Source organism: Lates calcarifer, linkage group LG20 (genome assembly GCF_001640805.2).
Source record: "Lates calcarifer isolate ASB-BC8 linkage group LG20, TLL_Latcal_v3, whole genome shotgun sequence".
NCBI lineage: Eukaryota > Metazoa > Chordata > Actinopteri > Centropomidae > Lates > Lates calcarifer.
The window spans coordinates 5,700,154-5,726,747 of NC_066852.1; the positions used below are offsets into that span (position 1 = coordinate 5,700,154).

The window sequence follows — 26,594 nt, forward strand, 5'->3', positions numbered from 1 at the left end:
GTATATATTAGTCTCAGCTATCACACTGAATCTATGATTCAAGCCTGTTTTCTGAATCTGAACCTGTTATTATTTATTACCTGTTGACTGAGTTATTGTGACTTTCTGCTCTCTGGCATCCTCAAGAAATCTCAATGTTGTAACTGGAACAAAGAAACAAGACCATGGGACCATTTCACCAATTCTGGCATCCCTGTAATGGCTTCCTGATGCTTTTCAAATTGATTAAAAATCCTCTCTTATTGTTATGCCAAGATTTAGACTCGAACAGAATCAGGGCATTCAGCATTTTTTTAAATCACTTAAAAAAACATTTTTACAATCGCTCCTCAGTGATTTATTCATAAGTTTCCATGATGAACGGTCGTATTGAAAAGGAAAAGCTATATTTTTGAAAAGTGCTATATGAATATAGTTTCTCATTATTATGTTTTAGTGGTTAGTAGCCAATTAGCCAACATGTTTCATCACTTTCCATTGGCCATTGTAATTTGAAGTGGATACATACAAGTCTGTCTGAAGCTATACTTGTGTGATGGTTATCTTTTTTAAAGCCTGCATGGATAAAGAAATAAGATAAAAATCATCATATAACAATCAGAAGTATAATGCAGTTTAACTCTCCAGATTATCCAAAATGTGTGTCAGTGTTAGTTGCACTGACTCCTCCTCACTCTGGGGAAATTCATGTTTCATTTTTTATGATATGAATGAATGCATGATAAAAGCTCTTTGAATCCAGCACATACCAGAAAGGGGGATTAAGTGAAATTCAATGATCAGAGGAGAGGAAATCAAAAGCACACATGGGGAAAATCCCTCTCACATCCCCAGCAAACTTCACATTGAACACAACACACAAATAATCTGAGGTGCAGAGGGCTGCTGCCTCCAAAGGAAATGTCATCTCATTAAAGCTGTCTACATTCGTTAGTAAACATATTTATTACAGTCTCCGCTGGTAAGCACACCTCTGATCAAAGAAAACACTGTCAAAAAGGTGATGGTGTAAAATCTTTGTTTAAATCCTTTTACCAAAACAGAGTTTGAAAAAAAAAAAACAAAAAGAGTACAGGAGTGTCAAAAATGTGATTCTATGAATCAAGATGTATGAACAGCAAGAGACTTTGATCTTCTGGAAAACACAGTATCACTAGTTTCATGAAGATACATATCATGAATAAAACAAACCTCATTTGAGAAACTTTCATTATTGCTGCAACACCTGGACAAATTAAATAGCTGTATTTGTCATAAAATGTTCTCATGTTCATCAGAGATCTAAATGAATCCAGGTGAGAGATTCTGCAGAAAGCATACTATCACTTCTAAATGAGCACAAAAGAGAGCCCAGCAGACACATATTACTGAGATAAGGCAGGAATACAGTATAATGCTCAAGGCAAAACATGCCTGGGTGCTGAGATGGTGGAAGGAGTAACTGGCATAAGCAGTAGCTGCAGTGGTAGACTGAACAATCAGAAAACCGAGGCTTTCACAGTCACTTAATATACTGTAAGTTAAAACATTTGTTTTGTTTAACTCCTCGCTGTACTGCAGTGATGTAAAGTGTACTAAAGGGCTTTGCAGTATACTGTGATATCACTGTTGGGTGTGGTTACAGGTGCAGCAGAGCACACTTCTGACCAGACCCACTGACACTAACAGACCCAACAACACTGTGAACCAGAGAGCAATAAATGTGACAGCAGTCACTCTCTTACCAGCATATTCTGGGTCCACATGAGGAGGGTAGAAGCGAAAGTTGATGAAGAAGGGGATGGGCATTCCATACTTGAACCATTCCACCACATAGGGCTGGCCGTTCAGGGGGTGGGACACGTCGCATCCCAGGATGACGTTGTCTCCTGCACGTGCTGTCACAAACTGGGGCTCCTCTCGCACTCCGTGGGCACCTGGGGAAACAGTATGCACGGGTAAGCCAGGTCAACAATCCAAGGTGATCTACAGTCTGTGGCTTACAGCCCATTTTGAGGCTACACAGCTGAGCTACAGCATAAAGAAAAATATTGCTTCAATATTTAATGTTAAAATTAAACATTTAAAAGTTACATTTAAATTTCAATGTTTTCACATGTATCTGACGCTCACATTGGTGCAGGTACAATACTCCTGTAACCACAACACAAACAGTAGGAAAGAAAATATGTATAGGCACACAGATGTGATTTTCCATTCTCATACAGTGTGTCAACAAAGAGTAAAAAGGACTGATTAGTTTGTCTTAATTTGTTCTGGGTTGTATTTCTTTAAGTAAGTCTTTTCCACATCATGGGGATATTGGGACTTGTGGTTTAGAAATTTGGTTTATTTGTTTGGAACTACTTTTGCTTTTTGATCGTCTTGTTTTGGTTAATGGTTAAAATGCTCTGTAAATAACTGTCCTGTGTGGCCACTGACCTTTAGTTATTAGTGGTTGTCTTTGTGTTACCCCAGTTGTTTCTGATCAGGCAGTACATGCAGTATGTTCACCTTTGTGTTCAGTCTGTTAGGTCAGATGGTCTGTACAATTTAAATTCAGCTCAGTCTGGTTCAGTTGTCATAACCTGAGTCTAGTTCTGTTTAGTTGACTGCTTTTATGGAACCAGTGTTTTTCTTTGTGTAAACTGTCCCCTCTTTTTGGAACATCCACCGGTGTCTCCTGATGTCTCAGGAGACTCCTCAAACCCCCCCACCCATAGAACACAGAGCTGTAGCTTTTACACTTCAGTTTCTTTGAATTACAAACTAGATATAAAGTCAAACTGAAGTGTATAAACAGTAACTAAATCTGTTCAAAGGTAACAAAAATCCACCTAATGCTCACATTGTAGTTTTTAAACTTCAGTTAGCTCTTTCACCCTGCTTGCAATCTTATGCTAAGATAAGCTAACCAGCAGCTTACATTTAACAGACAGATAGTCAGAGTGGTATCCATCTTCTCATCTCAACACTCCACCAGAAATATTGACAGTAGCCTAGAATTTGAACTATTGGGGAAAATCCTCTGTTCACCTGCTTCTTTAATCTTTAGACTATCCTGAGATCAGTCAATTTGAAGTAAACAACATGGGTGTCTGGTAAGCTGATTTCACCAGTAACAGAAGTGCTAGTGTGCACATTAGAGATGGTTCTGATTAGAAAGAAATATAGAAAGAGGGTTTCTAGAAAGCAACAGAAATTCACCTAAGAAGTGACTGTTTGTGTGTGATAACACAAACATGCTAAGCTTCAAGTTCCATCACTCAGGATGGCAAAGACTGCCAGCGACAAATCCAATACAGAGCCAAGGCCAATGGAATGGGAAAGGCATGATTAATGGCACTTGTAGACACATGAATGTGATCTATCCCGACAGAAGCTTTTCATCTCGTTCGTCTGACAGAACGTAGGCAGAGAAAAACATGAAAGAGGTAATGTGACAGTAATGCACCTGATGTTCAATAATATCTGGCCCTTCAACCTTTTCCTGTAGGAATTCACTCTGTTAGCTCGGTGATGGAGCAATCTCAGTGAAACTGTGCATCTGTGGGCTAGCTGCTGGACAGCCACATCGATCCCAGGCTAATTACTATGTAGCTTGGCTTTATGAGCGGAAACCTGGTGTGGTAGCATTTTACCAGTCGATATGGCTAATCAGATGTACTCACTGTTCATCCCTCTGTGGCCTGTAAGGAAGACAGGCAGGCCTGCCTTGTCTCTCATTAGTGAAAGCAAACAATATAAGGGTATGTATCAAGTTGTGTACACCAAGAAACAACACCATCTATTCAATTTGCAACAAGGACAAATTAGTAGTTGTGGTGTATTCTGCAAAAAACTTTCAGTAAAGCAAAGCATGACATTGCCTGATTGTGTAGTAAGGCTGTAAAAGAGCATCTCTCCAACCAATCAACTGGTTGGTTGGTTGATACCAAACTGCAATAAAAGACAATCTGGAAACTATTACTATTGTCAGGATTATCAAAGAGAGATGCTTCACCTTACAAATGTTTCAAAGTGGCCAACACTGGGAGATGATGGCACACAAACTGTATTTTTACTGTCCAACATGAAAGAAATAATGGAGAAAGAACAAAACTGACCCAAAAGACATTCATTAAATCAGTGTTTTCTTAATGTAGAGACTAATGTGAGGAACTGACCTCTGGTCAGTGAAATATTGGACACATTCCTCATTTGAATTCCAGTACATGAAGTTATTTTCATGAGGCTCTGGTAGCTGAATATATTTTTTAAAAAAAGGTTGTTATACAAATTATTTATCACAATACTCACTGGTTCAGTCAGTATTGTAAAAAAAAAAAAAAAAGAAAAAAAAAAGCAGTCTTACTGTCATAATGTGACATTTATTAGAAATAAATAAAAAACTATATTCAGTCAAATCTTTCCACAGTAACAGCAAATGCAGAATTCAGTTGTATATAACTGCCTGATATATAAATGTCGCAATAATGATTTTTTTCTTTCAGGAGGAAAACGAGGAACAGAGGGAGGACGATAAACACAAGTCGGTGTTAGCAGAATGGGACAGTGAGACAGTAATGTTTTGGGCTACCTTGGTGCTGTGTGTAACAGCAAAGAAAAAGGTCAGGAAAAACAGCTCACTAAAAACACAATTACTCAAAGGATGACAGCCTGCTAAGCTTCAATCCCAACACTTGATGTTTCTTCATTTTGCAATTACCAGAATGTGTTCACCATAGAACAGACCAAACAAATTACATTGCTGTTAATAACTAAATATTCATTCAAGGCCACCCACAAATTCTCAACTATGTTAACCCAAATTATCCTTCTTGACTTGACAGCCTGAGCTTTCAAATGCATATTTAGCCTGCAGAAAAGCATGAAAAGCCTCCACAGTCACCTTGAACTGAGGTCAATATGAAAAGCAACAAATTCTCTAGGTTTTGTACTAAACAGAAGATGTTTATCTTATAATTAGGCCTAATTGTGAATGTCAGTCTGATGGAATAAAAACACTTGCAGATTCAGAATGAAATGTAAATTAAAAAAATACCACGGAGAGCTGTGTTTCCCCAAACCCAGAGCTGAGAGGTACAGCACACATTAACCATTTCATTACAACACCATACAATATGGAATATCTCTGAGCACTGCATTACCATTACAGGCAGAGAATTTCCACATAGCATACAGTACGACACCTTCATGTAGCATGCATAGAGTATCTATAGATTACATCACTGAGAGGCTGTGTGTATCAGAGGAGGCCTGTGGATTCATCATTTGATGTGTATGTGCGCTCTCACGCTTGCCAGCAGAGGCAGATAGAAACAAGTGTGCTTTTCCCAGTGGTGAAACCCCCAGCCTCACACACACACACACACACACACACACACACATATGCACACATGCTACCTCAAGCAGCGCTACGTGTTGATTGGCTGCTGGTGACATCATCGCAGATAGCACAAAAACAGGCCCCTTGGAAGGTATGACTTCACTGTTTATAACTGATGAGATGGAGAGGGAGCGAGAGAGCAGAAGACACAGAGGAGAGGCAGAGCTGATTTGCTCAACACCCACCCACCTCTCCCTCCAGAAGGGTTTAGCTCATTTACAATCAAAGACCCAGGGGAGGGCAGCATCGCAAGGTATAACCACTGAGGTGCACTCACACCCACACATACACACACAACCTAGAATGTAAGCAAGGTGAAAGAGAAGGGGAGGGTATACTGGCTGGGTATTTGTGATTGTTACAGGAGTGTTGCAGAATTGTGTAACGTAAATCATGCTATGAACCCAGATTAAAAGTATACTGTACTGAAATATTAGTTAAATCAAGTCAGGAAAAAGCAGATGTTTCCTTTTAGAAATGGGCAAAAAAAATAATAAGACTCACAGATCAAGTAAAAGATTACGAAAATCAAATTTTCTACATCATTAATAACACTGTTATAACATTTTATTCAAAATTCACACCTTAGAGTTAGAATTCCAAACTCATGAAATGTTACAATCTAAAAGATTGTTTTTGTTCTGTTGTCATTTCAAATCAATTTATAAGTCAACTGCTGCCATTTTAGAAATATGGAAAGGCCTGGACCTGTTTGCATGCCTGCCATATTAGCAATGGGACAGCGGTGGCTCCTTGTGGCCACTGAAATGGCCATAACAGGTGGAGAAGTCTGAACATCTCTCAGCTACAGTGATGAGTGGTTGATAAAAAGCTCTAATTTAACCACCTGGGAGGACACTGTAACGAGGATGTTAGAATAATAACTGGCTTCCTGTTTGAACTGACATGAGCTGGTTTGGGGAATAAAATTCCAACACGGAAACATGTAATTTACACAAGTATTTACTTGACTTCTCTTTCTCCTTTTGTTCTTCTCTTTTTGTAAGAAAGAAGAACAGAACGTGATATTTGAGTGTTTAGGGTCTTCTGTATTCTGCTTCATAATTTCTAGTGCAATGCAATTCATAATCCAGTTTAATTTCCCAGTGATATTTGTTTCAAGGGCCTGGGGTGTCAGAAATAAACTGATCCTCTCTTGTATGACAGTATAATAGGTGATATATGACAGTGTAATAGGCGATATATGACAGTGTAATACTATAACAGAACAGACTTATTTTCACACTGAAGCCTCAGAAAACTGCATTTCTATAGTTATACAATGTGACAAATGAAACCGTGCACGATGATTCAGTGAGATGCAATAAATAAACAACACAAGTATGGCACAATACACTCTTGCATACTATTTCAGCGGAGATTCTGTGTTGGCACTTAAAACAGAGAATATACTCAAGCTTCCCCCGTCCCTGTCTCATCTGGTCCCCTGGCTCCTTCCTGGCACTGTCTAGCAGTGACAACTGGCCCACTCTGCTAAGTGCCAACCAAAATGAAAAATAAATGAGATTTTTACACAATACAACATAAATTATTGATGACTATAGCAGGACCAGTGCATTATCATACAGCCTATCATTCTTGCACCTGCACTTAGTCTTCCTGTATCTTATTCCAAAGTTGAACTCATATTGTAGCGGTAATAAAACGACAGCCCTGTGAAATTAATGGAGGCATTAATAATGTTGCCAGCCAGCCCACTAAGCCAAGAGGGTGTACAGTGCATAGTGGGCATATGATGTACAGCAAATGGCCACAACATTTTGAACTACACTTCTTTGAGCTTCGTTGCTCATTGTGCATGTGCTTTGCCGGTCACTGCTCAATGCAACACAGGAGAGGTCAGCCTGTCTGCAGTAAGGTCACTTCAATCCTACAAAGACTAGTTCTGGATGGTGTATAAAAGTGAGTGACTAACTCACTGAGAATGTATAGTGTAGTAGAACATTCCCTCCTTCTTTCTTTGGCCTCTTAACTCCAATAATATCTGCTAACAAAATATTAAGGGGCCAGAGGACCAAACATCCATTCTTGTTTCACCAGATTTTATTCATCACAGTACACACGGAAAGACTGCAAGTCTGCTAAATGCTGACATACTCACAATGACAATGTTAACATGCTGGTGTTTAGCGGGCATAACGTGTAAAATGTTCACTATCTTAGTGGAACATATGCTAGCATTTGCTAGTACAGTTGAGGCGGTTAGCTTTACAGTTTAGTCATAAAGCAATTTAACTTGTTGATTGTGCTGGAGGAAATGTCATCATGAACATCTAGGCCAAATTTTACGACAATCCATGCAATAGTTGACAGGCCATTTCACTCTAAATTACAGGTGTCAATCTCATGGTGGTACAAGAGGAAAAATGAGGGGCTGAGCAGAGTCAGCTGGATTCATCCTCTGGGGACCAGGGATGTCTGTAGAAAATTTTATGCCAATCCATATAATACTTGTTGAGACACTTCAGACAGACCCTACTACTATCTATACTATCCCTCGAGCCATGCAACTTGGTGCAAGTTTGTGTGTAAAAACTAATTCACAGTTGTTGTACATTCCCTCTTTCTTTCTGTCACTTGGCATCACCATCTGCTAACAAAATCTCATGGCTTTAATCTTGGGGCTCACAGCAATGCAATGGCAACCATTCACAACACACAGTATTTGCAAAATGTTAAATAGCAAACAGTGAAACTAAGATGTATTTGTGCTACCAGATAATAAATCTATTCACTCTTAAATTTCAACAGATTTTTCAGTGCAAGTGACAATTAAACAGACCACTAATAACATGACTGAAAACAACAAAAAATATCTGCATTTAAATCCAAAGGGGGAATTTTAAAAAATGGTATCAGAATAGTTTCCTAACCAAAAAGCATTAGAGGAGGCCATTAAGAGCTTCTATTCCCCTGCCTGAGATCAAAGACAACTACATTACAGTTTTAGATCAATAAAGCAAAATGTGCAAAACCTGCAAACTACAGTGTATTCACTGTGCAAATACTTCTAACAGGAAGAGGGAATCCATTTGGATGGAGCAGCAAGTGAGAATATATTGTGAACAGTGGTGTGTTTGAAGAGAAGACTCAGTTTAAATGAGGAGAAAAACAGAAAGCAACATCCAAAGAGTCAAAACATTTTGCCTACGAGCTTAGGGAAATTGCATTGCTCATTTGTGTTTGTCAGTTTGTGCTACTATCCTCAGATATACCAGGGTGGCTTTAAACACTAATGCTACACCAAAGGCTGGGAGACTTGACCTAATTCTGGTTTCCTTCTCTCAAGCAAGCATCCCTCATCATTTGGAATTCAAAGGAGATCTTTCCAGGGTACAGCATCTGATCCTTCCTGCGTCAAGTGGACTAAGGCAAAGAAAGGCTGTAAGTTATAATGTCGGTTGCCTTTAGACTCCTACACTGTAAAATGAGATGTAAAATGTAATGAGCAGTTTGGACAACGAGACAAAAAAGTTGATTTTCAAAATCATTTAATCCTGGATGCAAATTTTGTTGTTATCCTATGCAAACAGCCAAAGCCACAGATCGAGGTGTCTGTCTGGTTTCTGTCAGATACCTTTTTAACACAGACTTCAGATCAGCCAGCTCTGTCATGTTTATGCTGTCAACAAAGTGTCTACTAAGTATTTTGTCCATGAATCTCGTCCTTCTCTGTGACCCATTTTTACTGGTGCTGATGCTTATCATCAGTGTCCAGGCAGGTTCCAGAGTGAAATTCAGATTTTAGTGTCACAATGCATAACGTTCCAAAGATCCTGTTAGCAGCCAAAGAAGTAACTGCTGATGAGAAATGACATCCTTCAACAGTCCCAACAGTTCTATCCAAACAACTGCTGCTTCTTATAGTGTGCTGATGATTCACCTTAACCTGTACAGCATCTCTGCAAGCAGTTAAGATATTGCCGCTGACAGCTCTTTTACTGCTGTCTCCTTGGCCCTTTGCCCTCAGGGTTTACCCCACTGTTCCCTTTCCCTGCTTCCTTTCCCTACCAGAGATGTCTTACAATTTCAAACCATTGCCTGTGATATTCTTTGTCGCTGCAGGAGATGAAAAAGGGATATAACTGATGTCAAAATTGAGTAATAAATCCACATTTATTAAGATTCAGGTGGAAAAAAACATATGGATAGGGCCATTACAGTTTTTGTGTTTAATAGTAAAAAAAAATAATAATAAATAAATATTTTCTGTAAAACTTACTCCAGAGAGACATGTATAAGCTTTTCAAATACTGTCCCACAAAACTGTGCATTTAAAAAAGGTTTTTTTAGAGAAGTGATGCTTCAGCTTTTGAACCTGTTGCAGGCTTTTACCTACTGTAAGATTTTGCTACTGAGAGTCTGTGAGGAGAACAAAGAAGGATTTTTGAGCCTCTTACCCCCTGCTGACTGGCTGGAATTAAGGTCAAATGGCTGAGGGTGGATCAGCGGACACTCAAGTTCAAGAATGGCCACAAAGAAGCAAGGGAAACTCAATGACTGAAATAAATCTGATATTTGACTCTATACACTGTGTAATAAATTACCTGCATTTGATTTCTCTATCATTCAAATATTGTGCATTATTTTACATTACAGCTGCACTACACAGCTCTGGATAAAATTACATAGATGTTAAAATTTGCTGGAGTCTGTATACAAACATGTTTTAACCTGGAGACAGAGAAGAAACACTGCTGTTTCTGTGTCTACTCTTCACTGGTGTTTAAATGAAGGTTCTGTGTTCTCTTCTTGCAGCAGCATGGCAGGTGTGAAAGCACCTGCCATGCTGCAATGGAATCAAACTCTGGCACATTTACACCCTCCGTACAATTCATTTGGGAAGGTGAGAACACCCTAATCAAACTCTGGGCTGCCACAGAGAGGTAATCTTGGAGCACTTCCAAGTGAAGCCTGCAACATTATGTGAGGGAAAACTAATCGGAATAAATGCTGCACATTATAGGCCGACTATGCAGTGATGCATTCTTGTCAGGAGTGGTGTACACAGACATTTTGCATCTGTTCAGCTGTCAGCATGTATTACAAGCTTCAGCTTGCCTCACTTGATTCCCCTCTTAGAAAATAGGAACAGGTCATGATAATATTACACCACTTCCAGTATTTCTTCTGCATTCTGGTGTGTGATAGCAGCCCACCATTTTTTTAGAGCATAAGTATAAATACACATTGACATTCACACTTACAGCATCTACCAGATGCTCTTAGCCAGAGAGACAAAACTTTCTGAGTATGAATTATTGAGGCAACACAGATCTTTCAAATTAACAGATTATCACAGTGATTAGTCAAACTGTGTACCGTAATTTCCGGACTATAAGCCGCTACTTTTTTCACACGCTTTGAAACTTGGGGCTTAAACAATGATGCGGCCAAAATATAGATTTTTACGGGCTAACGAGCTTCATGCTGCAAAAACATTTAGACACCTGCTGCTTATAGACAAGTGCAGCCTGTATATGTACTTTTTTTTTTCTTTTTAAATTTAGTGGGTGCAGCTTATAGTCAGGTGCACTCAATAGTCCGGAAAGTACGGTATGTGTAGAGCCTCCAAAGTCTCCAATCAAACGCATGGAGGTTTATTTCTGATACAGTTGAAGGCTCAGACAATAGCTAAGGAAGTATGTACAGTACCACAGCTTTACTCAAACGTCTGTTATGAGCAATGATTTGATTCATCAACAGCCAGCAGACATCACACAGCTATAGTAACAAAATAGACTAGTCTGCCAGCTGACTCCACCATTGCTGCAGTGGTATAGTCAAAACGAACACAGTTTTACTGACACAGATGGTCAGATTGGCAATCAGCTATCCTATGTGTATCTAAGCCATCATTTTTATATGCCAGTTGAATCAAATGACTCCCTAGAATTTGGAAAGTGACTGAGCATCAACATTACACTCCACAGTTCTCAGCCAGTTTCAGCTGGTTAAGCTTTGTTGCAGCTGCATGTTTAACACAGAGGTGGTGGTGGGATTGTTTGCACTTCAACATCTAAAATTACCCAGAAATGATGCTTACTTTAGGATGTTATATTGCAGTGAAAAAGGCCAGAGGCATTCTGAACTTCATGCTTATGAATGAGAACAGTTTAATCAGGAAGAAAAATCTTCAGTTCCCAAAGATGTTCTGTCCTGTAGTCTGCCAGTGCTCCACTATAGCTGACTTGGACAGCTGTGTTTCATAGTACAAATATGAATCATAAAACAAATCTTTTACTAGTTTTCACTTCAGTTTTGTACTGCTGCCAGTGGTACAGGTTGTCTTTACAGTTTCAGTTCGTCCCTGGATCTTAACTGTATGTTTAGAGACAGTGAAATGCATACACTGACCAAAAAGATGGAGCTATTTAGGGTTCAGTAAATGGACTGGAGGAACTGGGGATCAAACCACTAACCCTGCCGTGAGTGGATGACCTGCTTTAACTCCTGCACTATTTACATGTTGTTCATCCGTTTAGATCTATTGGTCTTTCACCGTGCCATGAAAATCACAGAATTTAGGGCATGATGCTGCTCCTGTCCATTGTTCCACATTATTAAAGCATGCATGTGCACTGAGCTGAACAGAATGTTCATGGTAAACACATGCAGCTCACAAAGGCTGTCTGGCATTTGAGTCTAAGTAGATGATGAACTGACTCGCCAAATAGTTACCAGTTACTGTCTTCCTAAACAGAAGTGTCACATTAAACAGGTTAAAAACTATATAGCCATTTGTCACCTTGGATTGTTACAACACTATGCCCCTGTAACATCTACTACTGTGTTTTAATCATCTTATAACTGCAAACATGATTTTGATACATTACTAATATTCTAATAAATAAAAGGCGTTATATTAGCCATATATTATAGCCCAGAGATTTTCAAAGTCTGACACTGTGGCCTTCCCCAATATTAGACAACAGCTTCCCCCACACAACAAACCACCCTGCACAATATGAAGGTTTGAGTTTTTTTAGTCTGTATGTCCTCAGGTTTGCAGATGCAGTAAAGTAATCTAAATGTGAATGAATGGAGAGCAATGTCAGTGTTGCGGGGATATTAGATCAATGTTGATGGAACACCCTGATTCCTACATGTAAAAAACACACACACAAAAAAAATTCTATTTGGGGATAATCATGCTACGCCTGTGCTGAACTTGCTGTGAGATTAGGGTGTGTGTTAAACAAAACTGAATCTTTTCTGACATTAGGCTGGTTGCTTTGTAAACCCCCTGTACCACTTGCTACTGTTTATTGATTTATCTTTGCTTACAGCAGTAGAAATGTTTATTAAAAGCACCACTAATCACCCCTTAGTAGAGACAACTTCAACTTTTTACAAGCAGGTACAATCTGAGATAACATTGTGAACAAAAGCTTTCTGCTAATGGACCGTTTTATTTAGATTTCTTGCACTGTTATGTTCAGTAACTCTCCCTGGTGCTATGAACTACTGTATCAATGACAAATCACCACATCAGAAAACACACCACAGCACTACAGTGGGAGGAGTTGACTGTGCATCTCTACATGACTTTTTAATGTATCTTTGCTATTACATAACTCCTAACTGAGCTATAATGAATTTTACTTTTGGGGCCAGCTGGTGTCCTGTATTTTCAGGGAAAACCACTGGCTGTTCTTTTTGGCTGCTTCTGAAGATTACTTTAAGGCCTGGTGTAAGCTTTGATCAAAATCCTCCAGTAAACTGGTTGTAGATGTAGTTACAAATCAATGGTACTCAGCTTGACTTCTGTGATAATTCAGTGTGTGCAAGCATTTTAGTCTTCATCATTAATGTGCCTCTTGTACCATGTCTTCCCACGATGAAATGTAAGTAAATCACAGTTAAAGGTCAGACCTGAGGAAAGCCTGGCTGCTGATCCACAGCCTCAGTCATTCTGAAAGAGTAAAGTTTTCTGCAGCACCAGTAGGCCATGCAACAAGAGACACAGATGCACACATACAGTACAATTAACCTAATCTACTCTATCCCAATGTACTGTTCAGGGGAATAAGTCAACTCTACTATTTTTAACAATGGTAGTTTTTACATTTATCTCAAAACAGGGACATAGTTCCCTGTATAGCCTCTGTATTCACTAGTGGGATATTCAGTAGCTCGGGGAAGCAGCTGTGTGCTGCACCTTTACTTTATCAAAATATTACTCAGACAAAATAACTTAAACCTAATCTAAATAATGGGAAATATAGTATTTCTATCAACAGGCAACCTTCATGTACAGCTGCTAAATTGACAACACTTCTGCCCTTCAATCCACAATTTAGCAGCAGTGGCCTTCAAAAGAGACATTTAAATGATAGAGGATATTCAACCTTTGTGGTGTGTAGCTGATGGCAGAAAGCAGAGGGAACACTTGCTCTGAAATAAATCTCTTTCCATCTCTCTCTCTAGTTACATGAGCTATCACTCTGATTAGTCACCATCTGTCTCCACAGACCTGACTTGTGTTTTCCAACCACAATCGATAAACAAACACCCAATCGCGATTTGGAAGGGAAAAAAAAGGAAAAGGCTGAGGAGCAACCCATGATGTTCGAAGCTTCAGAATTGTTGATTAGAGCAACCCATGTTCACATGTGTACAGCTGATTGTTGGGTGGTAATGTGTTGTTGCTCTGACAAGGTCATGGCATCAGGTCACACCAGATGAGGGGACACCATGAAACTACAATACATACAGCATATACTGCAACTATCAATAATGAAATAATGATCTAACTCCTCTAACTTCATCTTTTCCATATATTGTTTACTCTGTCATGGTACAGAGTTAGCTTTACATTATGGCTGGGTGCCTCCTTATTTAACAGGAGAGGTCAGAAGAAGAAAGGGAGGAAACACAAACATTATAACTGTAGCAGATACTGAGTGACTGACTGACTGAACATACTCTGATGAGATTATAAAATAAGATTCACAGCAGCAGCAGGACACAGATCCTGTATTGTCTGCAAAATGCTCTTGTCTAATCTTCACAGTAAGCAAATTTCACCTGGTGGTGGTGGAGGATACACAATGCCAGCTCCCCTAATATGTCTCTATTTAGACATGACAGCTATTCCCTGCTCACCTCATGTCCACAGTACACTCTAGCTGCTCGGTACACAGGGAGCTTTCCTCAACTTCTTTCCAAGAGGCTTACTGTTTTCCATTTCCCTCCACAATCTACCTCTTTTATTAGATATAAACCCAGACACTATCTATTTACACTCCAGGCTGCTGTATGATATTTACTATGTTTTAGGGGATTACCAGTGTTGTGCACTAATGCCTCTTGTGTTTGCATTGTTTCTTAGGCAGACAAAAGTGATCTGACCTTTTGATAGAGAGATTAAGAACAGTTCATGTCAGCATTACGCTAAGTTGTTACTTGACACCTTGAAACCAGCCACCTAGCAGGCTGATCCATCAGCCTCACCCTTTAGGGGTTATGGAAAGTCATGGATACTGCCGTGGGCACATGGGCTGAAACAGCTGCACATACAGCTATATGACTGGGAGAATACAGCAACTGTAAAGGCCCTGAAACATATTTCAGAAGAGATTCCTACATACATACAGTACTTTTTTCAAAAGACAGATCAGTTTTGGTTACTTAACACTGGTGATTTCTGTTTGTGTCAGACCTGGACATTTGGTGGGTTTATTTATCAATGAGTTTTTGAGCATTTAATTATTGATAAATAAGTATTATCTAAAGATGTTTCAACTGATAGTTGCTTATTTGTATCATGAATATTTAAAGTTGTCAAGGGCTTTAAGGTCAAAAACCTAGTATATGGCTGGACCCTGTATCAGTTTGCTTCTCTTCTACTCTCTGCGTTCACATGTACAGGATTTTTATACAAAATTGTGACTGAAAAAAAACAGCCCATTAAGACTACATGTTAACCAGCAGTCACTTCCAACCTGTTTGCAAGCTCTACACTGCCCTGCTAAAGTCCTGATTTCCTACCCACAATGCTGTCTGATAAAATGACCATATACATAAGTTAAAGACAATGGCTGTGCTGTGATTTCAGCTGTGTTTACTTGTAAAATGATCACTCAGAGAGAAATTCATTCGTGTCTATCTCAGATGCTGTGCAGTCAATTGAATGGGACACAGAGAGGTGTGCCTGCAGAAGGAAATCCTGACTTCATGCTCAACGGGCAACACTGGCAACTCTCTTCTATAGAGAGTAGCTAAGGTTTGTCCAGAAAGTCATTAGGTACATCACCAGGTGCTTAATAGAAACTGCTTGCGACATAAAACTCAGACTGATTGAATGGGCAGACTGTTGAGCAATGAGTAATCCAACACAGACTCGCTTACAATAAAAATATGATCCAAGCAATTTTTTTTTAGACCACAAACAGATTTGTTTAGCTTTGTTTTCCATTCAGTGCTCATTATTAGTAAATCTGGTGTATGTGTGACCTAAAAGGTGGTGACATGGTGGATTTAGTGGTTAGATTTGTTATGACATGCTCTCTTATACTTTCTCTGCAAAGAGATAATGAACCTGAAACATCCTAGTAATCATTCACTGTTCTCATTACTATTATTATCAATCCATGAACTCTGACACTGATGCCATCCAGCAGGGAGGGGATCATGTGTCATGTACTGTGGCACAAAGACCAGCATAATCAATCAGTTTGTCTGCTGCACATATTTTCTACTCTTTCTCTTATACGCAGCCATGCCTATAGAATTAGTCTCTTGGTTTGCAGTATCAGGGTTAGGATGTAAAGCTAAGATCTTGGGCTGAATTTAGTAGCACAGCCGAGGCTATGGTGAGGTATCTTATGGCCCTATCCAATGAATGTTTAATAGGTCTGGAGAAGTCGGTATGGAGGAAGCTGACTGTGCTGCATCAGTAGGCCAGGCTGTAAAATGAGACGGGGAGGAAGCCAGCCAGCTCAGGATGGCTGGAGGAGAGGAGAGGGGAGGGGAGTGGAGGAGAGGGAGTGTAATGGAGCACAGTAGTCAGAGAAAGTATACAGAACAGGACAGAGCATCCAAGATGTATGTTAGCAGGAAGCCATTACCAAAAACCACACTGCTGCACTAAAAACCCTCCAAATGAGAATGGTATGGGTATGAATCATATAAACAACAAACACTCTATTCAAAACCTGCACTGAAATCAGGGTTATTTTAGGGAAAACACAGTACACACAATATTAACTTCAACTCCTTTACACGGCCAACTGTTTGCTAAAATGAACATACTTCATCCACTCATCTGCTCCTCTGCCTGACGATGCCAGTGCACATGTGTCCATGTCTGTAGTGGCAGTGTGTGAGCACAGTAGTAAAGAAGCACTATAGTGTGGACACTGGGATCTCTAAGAAGGAGACCAGGAATACACTGTTAACTCGAGTGAAGGCTTTCTTTTGAGCACTTTGGATAAATTTGACTGCAGACACAAACTAGAGCCAGAATGCATCACCATCGTCTATAAACAATGTCAAGATTATTTCAAAGGTTTATAAAATGTCATAATAGTTAAGTTACAAAGCCAAAGAAGATGACAAGCCTCGTGAGAGACCCCAGACCTGCCATGCAATGGCTCCATAGCTGCAGGATCTCAGGATTGTTGGGAGGCTGAAAGGGGGGAACAGGAGAGTTGACAATAATAGTATCAGAGCAGATTCAACTCCTCACCCAAACTCTACATCATCCACAGCTATTTTTATGGAACACTGAGATGTGGCCACACCAGGCGTTTCCACTCTCCACAACATGTTAAACTGGCCATATCTAAAACCCAGGGTAATTCATGGAGTTAGTCCTTCAGCCAAGCAAGAAACTTCATTAATATTTCTCATGCTCCTGAACTGTGTCCTTCACAGTCGGTCCCTAATCACTGATTGGAATAAAGCATCCACTGCCCATCAGGGACTGTGTTACTGTGTACATCTGTCTATCCATATGCCAAACTGCAAACCCCACACCGCTGTGAATGATGTGCTTATGAGGCCTATAATCTATGGGACATACCAGGGAAAAATGTATTCCGCCTCATAAAAAAGTATGTCTTCCTCCCACAACTTCAAGTTAGAAAAAATTCTGCAGAGTCAAGTTAGCATCACACCAAAATACAGAATTCAAAAGAGGGCTATCAAGAAACACCACTGATCCAATTTGGGTTGGTATACCAGTTAACTTGGTTTTACACTGTCTTGCACTCTGATTGGCAGTTGGAAAATTCAGTTTGATTGGTAGGTGCACGAGTAATATTTTTCCCCACTTCCCAATAATAGTGCAAAAGTATCTGTACATCCACCTCAGTCCTCAGAGTAGGAAGATGTCTGAAAAGGTTCAAATCCATCCACTGCACTGTTTAATGAATGGCTGAGGGCATTTTGCCTTTTCTGAATGGCTTCATCATTTCTGCTGTCAGATGTTGACACCTCAGTAAAAGGATAGCGGTCAATTGATTTAAACTTCATTTTTATGTCCACAAACCACATTCACCAGATGTGTGTTTTACAATGATGACGCAAACTGTGCAATCTCGTACCCTCCTTAATTTGCTGCATATAAACAGATGCACATTATGTTATCATGACATAACATGTTTGGTCACTCATGTGGTCTTTGAAAATAGGCAATGGCCTATCATGAGCCAACTGTCACCTGTAATTAATGTGAGGCTAAATGAGAGTGCATTGTCAATTGGCACCAACTGGACATGGAAAGCAGCTTAAACAGCTGAAAAATAGTTCTCACAGTCATATGTGATCATTGTGCCAGCATTGTCTGTTTTATTATTTAGACAACACACAACAACAAACTGCTACTTTGATATTTTGAATACAAAGTACTGTTTGAACTATGACGCTAATAAGACCAGTCACCAACACTGCATGCCAGCAGTAATAAAACTCAACAAGTCATATCATTGGGTATAGAGAAGAACTAATGCTGCTAGCTTGGCAAAATCTCTGGGAAATATAACTTTAATTAAATTGATCAATGTAAATTTAGTCTGTTTAGAATCCCATTCACTCAGCCTCTTTCTAGATCCAGGACCATATTTATTTAGGAGTCAACATTACACTGCATGCACAATTATTAGGCAAGTTGTGTTTTTGACAATTAATTTTATTTTTTAACAACTACAGCGCTCTCGCTCAATCCAAAATGTTAATAAAGCTCAAACCTGAATATTTAAGAAAGTAAAAATCAGGTTTTGTCTTTCTTAAGAGAATATCTCAGCGTGCACAATTATTTGGCAAATATTGGTGCGCAGAATTATTAGGCAACTAAATGAAAAACAAACATTTTCCAATCTCACTTGTTTATTTTCATCTGTTAAAGTGAAAATATTGAACAAACAACTGAAAATTTACATAGAAACATTTCTAACATTTTCACAAAAAATAATCAGTGACCAATATAGCCACCCTTCTTTCCAATAACTGTCACAAGCATTGCATCCATGGAGCCTGTTAATTTCTTTATCTGTTGACGATCACCTTTTTGTGCAGCAGCAATCACAGCCTCCCAGACACTGTTCAGAGAGGTGTTCTGTTTTCCTTCATGGTAAATCTCCCATTTAAGAAGAGCCCACAAGTTCTCAATAGGGTTTAAATCAGGTGAGGAAGGGGGCCATGTCATTTTCCTGTGATCTTTGAGGCCTTTACTGGCAAGCCATGCAGTGGAGTACTTTGATGCATGTGATGGAGCATTGTCCTGCATAAAAATCATGGTCTTCTTGAAAGATGCAGGCTTTTTTCTGTACCACTGCTTGAAGAAAGTGTCCTCTAAAAACTGGCAGTAGTTCTGGGAGTTGCTTTTTAAGTCCTTCTTCAACCTGAAAAGGTCCAACTAGCTCATCTTTAATGATACCAGCCCATACCAGAACCCTACCTCCACCTTGCTGGCATCTGGATCAAAGTGGAGCTTTGTGCCCATTACTGATCCAGCCATGGGTCGGTCCATCTGGTCTGTCAAGAGTCACTCTCATTTTCAACAGTTCTTGGCCCAGTCTTGATGTTTTAACTTATGTGTCTTGTTCAATGTGGTCAGATTTCAGCCTTCCTTACCTTGGCCATGTCTCTGAGCACTGAACACCTTGTACTTCTGGGTACTCCAGGTACGTTACAGTTCTGGAATATGCCAGCACTGGAGGACAGTGGATTCCTAGTAGCTTCACGCTTTTTTTTTTTGTAAATGTTTTGTAAATCTTTGGCAGTTAATTTGCTTCTTTTTTTCTCAACACATTTTTTCGACCCTGTTGACCTTTTGCAACAAAACGTTTGATAGTTCTGTGATAATGACCCAATATCTTTGCAATTTCAAGCGTGCTGCATCCCTCTGAAAGATTTTTTTTTTACAATTTTTGACTTTTCAGAGTCAGTAAAATCTCTTTTGCCTGGGGAAAAGAATCTGCCTAATAATTCTGCACACCTTGATATAGGGTGTTGATCTCCTTAAGCCACACACTCCCTCATTACACAAATACTCATCACCTGATCTGCTCAGATCCAATAAGCAAGTTTTTACAGCTTGGAGTTGGGAAATATGCATAAAAATAATGATATGGTCAAAATACTCACTTGCCTAATAACTTTGTATTGACAACTACAAATACATATATATATATATATATATATATATATATATATATATATAGAGAGAGAGAGAGAGAGAGAGAGAGAGAGATAGATAGAGAGATAGATAGATAGATAGATAGATAGATGATATATAGATATAGAGTCGTTATTAATCTATACCCCTCCACGACCTGCTGCTACCACTGCAGGTGCAACCTGTTGAGCTCTCATTACGTTCACACATATTTAACTCACAAAATTATTTTTCTATTTAACGTTACAAGTACTACATGTATTACACATTATACCTATTTATTTTCTTCCAACAACTCCAGCATGTGTTACATAACTATTTTGGTCCAGTGATGATTGAGTGATCATGCCTTTGGTACAAGTTAGGCTAGTTTAATTTTAATCATTGAAAGTGACGTTTGGATGTTGGATGAATGTTTTGTACACTGAACTTTGCAAATGAGAAAGAGAGAGTCAGAGTCAGAAGCAAGGTGCTAATCAAAGAAACTAAACTAAAATATAATATACAGTACTATCTAATGTATCCAAACATCACAGTGGCACTACTAGTCATCAATACAACTGGACAAAGTTTTGATGATGTGCCCATTCTATGTACCCTGACTACAGCAATTACTGGCTGGGCAGCTTTAAGATGAGTCAGCTACACTGGTACAGTATATTCAGAACAAACACAGAGAGCAGTGCCCTCCCGAAGTGCTGCGCTGCAAGGACTGCTCCAAGTCAAATACTTGATCCTGATCAGTGTACCGTACACACACTTATCTGTAACTACCACAACCTATTTTAGTCCCTCACAGATCTGAAGAGTAGCTGTGAGGGAGTTAGCAGGAAGTAAGTTTTGGATAAAACAGAGCAGTTGTCTTTATATGAGCCAAGGGAAAACTTGAGAGATAGTGTCTTTATCCATGCTGAACTACACCAGTGGACCCAAACATTCTTCTCTCTTAGCTCCCTGCTGCTTTCAAGAGTGATATATAATTGAAGTTACACAAGAAGGCAATACCAGATAAGCAACCCCAGTCCTCCCCTGCAAAGAATTAAGTGACAACCCCCTGGACACTGAGTGATTGTGCAGACAAATCCAAATGCACAACACTTGCACCTTCTAACTGAAAGCCTGAGGCAAAATCAGCTGTTGGGTTTACAGTTTCAGTTTGAAAAAAAAAAGTAAAATTGTATTGTATAAAACTTGAAACAAGAGAAAGAAAGCAATGACAGGTAAAGCTTTTACCAGTCTGTCTGCTTCAAACATGACTGCATTAATATTAATGTTGTAAATATGAACAGGTGTGTTTCTGGGTTGAGTGGACTGGAGCAGAAACACACTGACCTTAGTAAAACACCAAAGCTCTGTGGACTGCTCATATATAATTGACAGGGACCTACAACAATCAAAAACTACACATGAAGCATCTCTCGTGCACAGTCTTTTCCATCAGTTCATCCAGCCAAGAACCCCCAGCAGACTGGTTCACTGAACCAAAATGGAGGCTGCTGGGAGTTTGGGGGACTGACATCAGCCGCCAGTCACTGTTCCTTGGCCCAAATACCAGGTTGATTGACATCTAAAGGTTGGTGACTTTTATGAAGTGTGCCATTTGCCATGGGCCACAGGGGTGCTACTTTTCATTACTCTCAGTGGGAGAGAAGGCTTCCCCTGTACATGAAGCAGGAGCTGTCCACAGCAGATTATGCTACACAACCATACATGAACCATGGGTAAAGGAATTTGAAAACATACTGTAAGATCATTTTAACTGATTCCACTTCCATTTTCCCATTTGCTTTTAAAAATCTACTGTTTAAACTACAGTATAAGATTTTATATACAGCCCATTCAATATATTTTTGCTAATATATATTTATATATATATTTTTGTAATTCTTGCTCAAAAAGTAAATGCCAGAATAATGGAGAATGAAAATAATTTATCCCTACTGCCAAGCGAGTTTGCCAAACACACCACACATTATTGTTTTGGTATCAGAAGCCAGAGAGATGGGAAAGATGATTGCTTCCTCTGAGGAAATATTTTAGTGTCAGCACAGAAAAGGAGAGTTCAACAGTAACAACAACCTTAACTAAAGGTAGATAAATTGGGTAGATGGAGTAGGTTGTCAGTGTGTTGGGTAATTAAAGCCCCTTTTGGCCATAAAGCGGTTGAGAGGTTGAGACCGTCTCAAAGGCTTCTTACAGTCCAATGCTAAACAGACAGGTGATATACAGTGTACTGCTGAGCCAGAAATTACGAATTTTTCCTTACTGAAAAATATAGCACCCATGTGAGAGACAAGTTAGGATTATTTTGAGTGTGGCTCAGTGTGCAGGAGGCTTTAAGCTGAGATGCATTTTCTGATTTTAACAGGATGTGTGACCTCAATCCAGGAAGCTGAAAGTTGGAAGAAAAGAAAAACTTTATCTGAAGACTCAGTGCATGCCACCTTAGTGTGATTTAAGTCTAAACTCTAGTAGTAGTCAAGAAGTAATGCATACCGACACCCAAACACATACACACGCATTCATAATAATCTTAGAGGCTGAACTTTAAAGAACATGTACTTCACAGAAAAGAAAGACTGTCTCACATTGACAGCTTTAGTTACTATTTGACCTTCCAGCTCATTGTCAGTCTAGTTGTGTGAGCTATAGAGCTATAGAGCTCTTCTATGGAACATCACATTCTGATGTTTAAATATACTAAGTAATTTAGTCATTAATGGCAGTGATCAGCATCAGATCAATAAAAGCCCAGATTGGTGCATTCCTAATAAAAGCACACAGAACACTCAACACAGGTCCTCCTTCAGTGAGAAAATGCTGAACACCCACAGGATTTAAATCCATGCTGTGAATGAGACACGAGTCTCCCTTTTCTTGGTCAGCAGCTTTGTTTTTGCCAGGCAGCCACCCACTTACAGGGAGAACACTCATTAAGTGATCATACTGAAGGAATCATCAAAAAAACAAGGATACAGGGAAAGTTTCTGGGAATAAAATTAATTAGGCACCAGCGCACTTTGCCAGCTCCATTTACACACACAGTTTACCCAAAAATACACATACTCTGACTGGAGAGACAGCATCACTGAATCACTAACACAAGTTCAAAAGTTTTCTGAAGCATCAGAGTTCCAGATGAATCTCATTTCACTCAAACAAACATAGCCACATAGCCTTAATGATATGCACCCTAAGGATCGCACTGTAATCAGTCAGAAAAAAACATATCCATGTGTAAATACAGCCAAGAAGCATTCAGGATCCAATCATTCACCTGCATAAGTGGTCAGAAGTGCCAATACAATACTCTTCCTATCAGTTTAGAGGATAAACACAAATAAAAACATAATCACCTGGATAAAACTGAATAAATTTCTCTGTAACCTTCTCCTCACAAACAAGTTGTAATGGACAAGGAACATTTTGAAGGACATAATTACTGTGTTAGAGGTGGAATTACAGTGTGTGGGAGAGGTAAACTCAAAGTTTTAAGTGTAGAACACAGATGTATTTCAGTATCCATAATAGCTAAATCCAATTTCTAGAGATAATGCAGCTGTAAGGGTGCTTTCAATTCGGTTTCCCGCTCCTTGCTGCTGCTGTCGGTTGTGTACATGCTCAGTTAAAGGCCACTAATTGTAGAACTTTTCAGCTTCCCACCACCACTGACCATGGCAATCTCAGAAATAATGTAGGAGCTAATTTTACTGCTGAGTACCTTGAGGTATTCACATATTTCCCAGCAGTGAAAAAACATGATATGGTGCCCGTGGGTTGTTGGCTCATGCTCTTTCTTATTTATAGTGGGATGTATTCAGACACTTGAATGTGTTGTAGATTTCATTTGAAATTATATTTAAAAATTGCCATTTAGTTGATCAATTTATGATCAATAAACCATGATGACATATTATCTGGTCTAATGGGACAAAAACAGACCTCTGTAAGAAAAACTCTAAAAACTATGTCTCGCAAACACCAGGCAATACTCATCATCTGGTTACTACCCCTCATACAGTTAGGCATAATGGTGGCAGCATCTTTCTATGAGGGTGCTTCTCAGCTGCAGGGATAGATACTCCTCAAAACTGAGTGAAGGATGAATGAAGCCAAATACAAAGAAGTCCTTGAAGAAACCCTGCTGTGCAAACAACCTGAGACTGGAGCATTGGTTCAACTGTAAACACAACAATGACCCAAACAGCAGAGACAAAGCTTGTGTGGCTGTGGGACAGGTCTCTGACTGGTCTTGAGTTACCCAGCCAAAGCCCAGACTTAAACCCCATGGAACCCCACAGAACATTTTGTGATTTTTATAGATTTAAAAAAAAAAAAAAAAAACAATTACTTAGTCATTATCGGTTACTGAATTTAAATTGCTGAGCAAAAATGGAAATTTGTCAATTTCTAATTATATCTACAACACAATAAAGTGTGCAAAACGTGAAGGGTCTGAATACTTTCTAGAGCCACTGTATATTCTGATTCTATATTTTTGTAAACACTCAAATTATTACTGTCTTTTCAATAAACCTGATCTATAAATAAGAGAACTATATCATTCTTTTCCCTGCAGATGTGGTGTCAGTTAAGCTGAGCACCACCACACCATACTGCTGTACTTGAGTCTTATGTTTAACCAAAACCTCACATTTTATTGTCTTTGTTCATCATCTAAAGAGTGTAAACAAGAGATTTGCACACAGAGAAAGTAAAGTTGGCATCCTGGTCATAGCTCAGTTATGAAATCCTACCGCACCGTGAAGTGTCTCTCCTGCCGGGATGCTGACAGCGCTGTCAGCCAGACACCGGAGCTGAGAGTATCGGAGCGGCCAACAGAAACAAGTCGTGCTGCCTGGCACGACTTGACTTCTGTGCTGTCTGGCTTTGTGCTGCCCTCCATTTTCATCACCTGTCTCTCCACTCTGTGTAGTGTGAGGCGACAAATAAAACTGTGCAGTGAGTCAACTAGCAAAAAGAGAGTTGATGTGAGATCTTCTCAACTGATGCGTCGACTCATAGGCATCTTGACATCCACAGTTTATAAAAAAATCCCACTAATTATAATAACCAACCTTGTAACCATCAAAAATTGAACCCACAATTGTGTTTGTCCCATATTGACCCACACTTTTTTTTTTTCAAAACTGCAACTTGACTTTGTCACATCGGTAGAGACTCACTGACAAATACAGAACAAAAAAATAGGCAAAAAAGCATTTTTATATCATGGTATTACAGATATGGTTGAGTCACTGTGTATTTTAAAAATAACCCGGATAGGACACATGCACAGTACACCTCTGTTTTAAGTCCTTTTCACAGTCTGGTGTGAGGAATATCCCCACACACATCTGCTGATGCCCGTATGTGTTACCATGGCTACTAAATAACCTTGCATAAATATGGGTTACACCAATTGGCCACAACAGTAAAACCAGTAACTAATGTTAATGTTGTGGCTGATCAGTGTGCATCACTTATAGTCTACAGAAAGAGAGAGCAATCTCCTACCAAGGAGGAGGAGATGGATTTTATATTATTCTATGATTTCATACTAAAATTACACCGACTCTCACATAAGTTGGTTTGCTTTTCTCAAAAATATCTCAGACTGTAGTGTTAAGCCAGTCTTGCGTTGTTCTGAGATGAGTATAATACAAGCTACACAGTTTTGCAAAGCCAAAGACTGACTTATTTTTTAAACCTAAAAAGTCACCCTAAGAGCCATGTTTCCATGGTAACAAACAGTCATACCTGCTGATCAGTGGCACCACATGACAAAAAAAGGAAACATGCTCACAATCTATGTTTTGCTAACAATGTTGTAGAGTGAGTAATAAGAAGGGAAAGAGATTTTAGAGAGTGCAGTAACCTGTTGGAAATATACAATAGTGACTGACACTGTCAGTCTGCTCTGCACTGAGATTTTACGCTTTATGTTTTGTAATGTGACAGTTGAAAAGTCATGGCTCAGATATGTTTTTCAGTTTGAAAAAAAGTCTAATCTACCAATTTAATTTACTTAAGCTAGCCAAGAAGTAGAAAAGTTTATGCAACAGATTAAATCTGACATCTAACAATTCTGAGTCATAGTCTATCTTTGTGAAACCAACCACACAGCTTGGAAACAGACCGATACCCTTCTTTTTAGACAGTCTCAGCCAGTTTAACATCATCATTTTAACAGTAATTAAAAGCAGCCGAGTGCTAAAAAAGCATTTACATCAGCCTTCGACTTGTAAATCTGAGTCAGAGATGTCAGGAATTCCTTACACTGATGATATCTCCCACTTTGTGAAAAGAACCACAGACACGTCAACAAATTGTTGGCAGAATGGCTGCAAGTGAATCACTGCAGGCAGTTACATCATGATAAAATCTAATATTAACACTAATGCAATCAATTTAGCTCATTTCATAGGAGCTAAACACTAGTTTGTTTATATCTTGTTTTATGTGTTATTGAACTGCTACAAATTTGTAACACAACAAAAGAAGCTAATTTAGGGCTAACCACCTTGGAATAATGAGTAAAACTCCCAATTCGAAATAAGGGGTGCTTTTCCTCTTCTTCTA

General features: G+C 39.2%; 1 protein-coding gene across 1 annotated transcript in view; it reads right to left on the reverse strand.

The window, feature by feature from the left end:
* igsf9bb (immunoglobulin superfamily, member 9Bb) overlaps nucleotides 1-26,594 on the reverse strand; it is a 110,153-nt gene that overhangs the window by 80,470 nt on the left and 3,089 nt on the right. Inside the window, exon 2 of the mRNA XM_051078711.1 lies at nucleotides 1,725-1,916. Coding sequence (XP_050934668.1) covers nucleotides 1,725-1,916 — 192 coding nt within the window. The remainder of the gene's footprint in view (nucleotides 1-1,724; nucleotides 1,917-26,594) is intronic.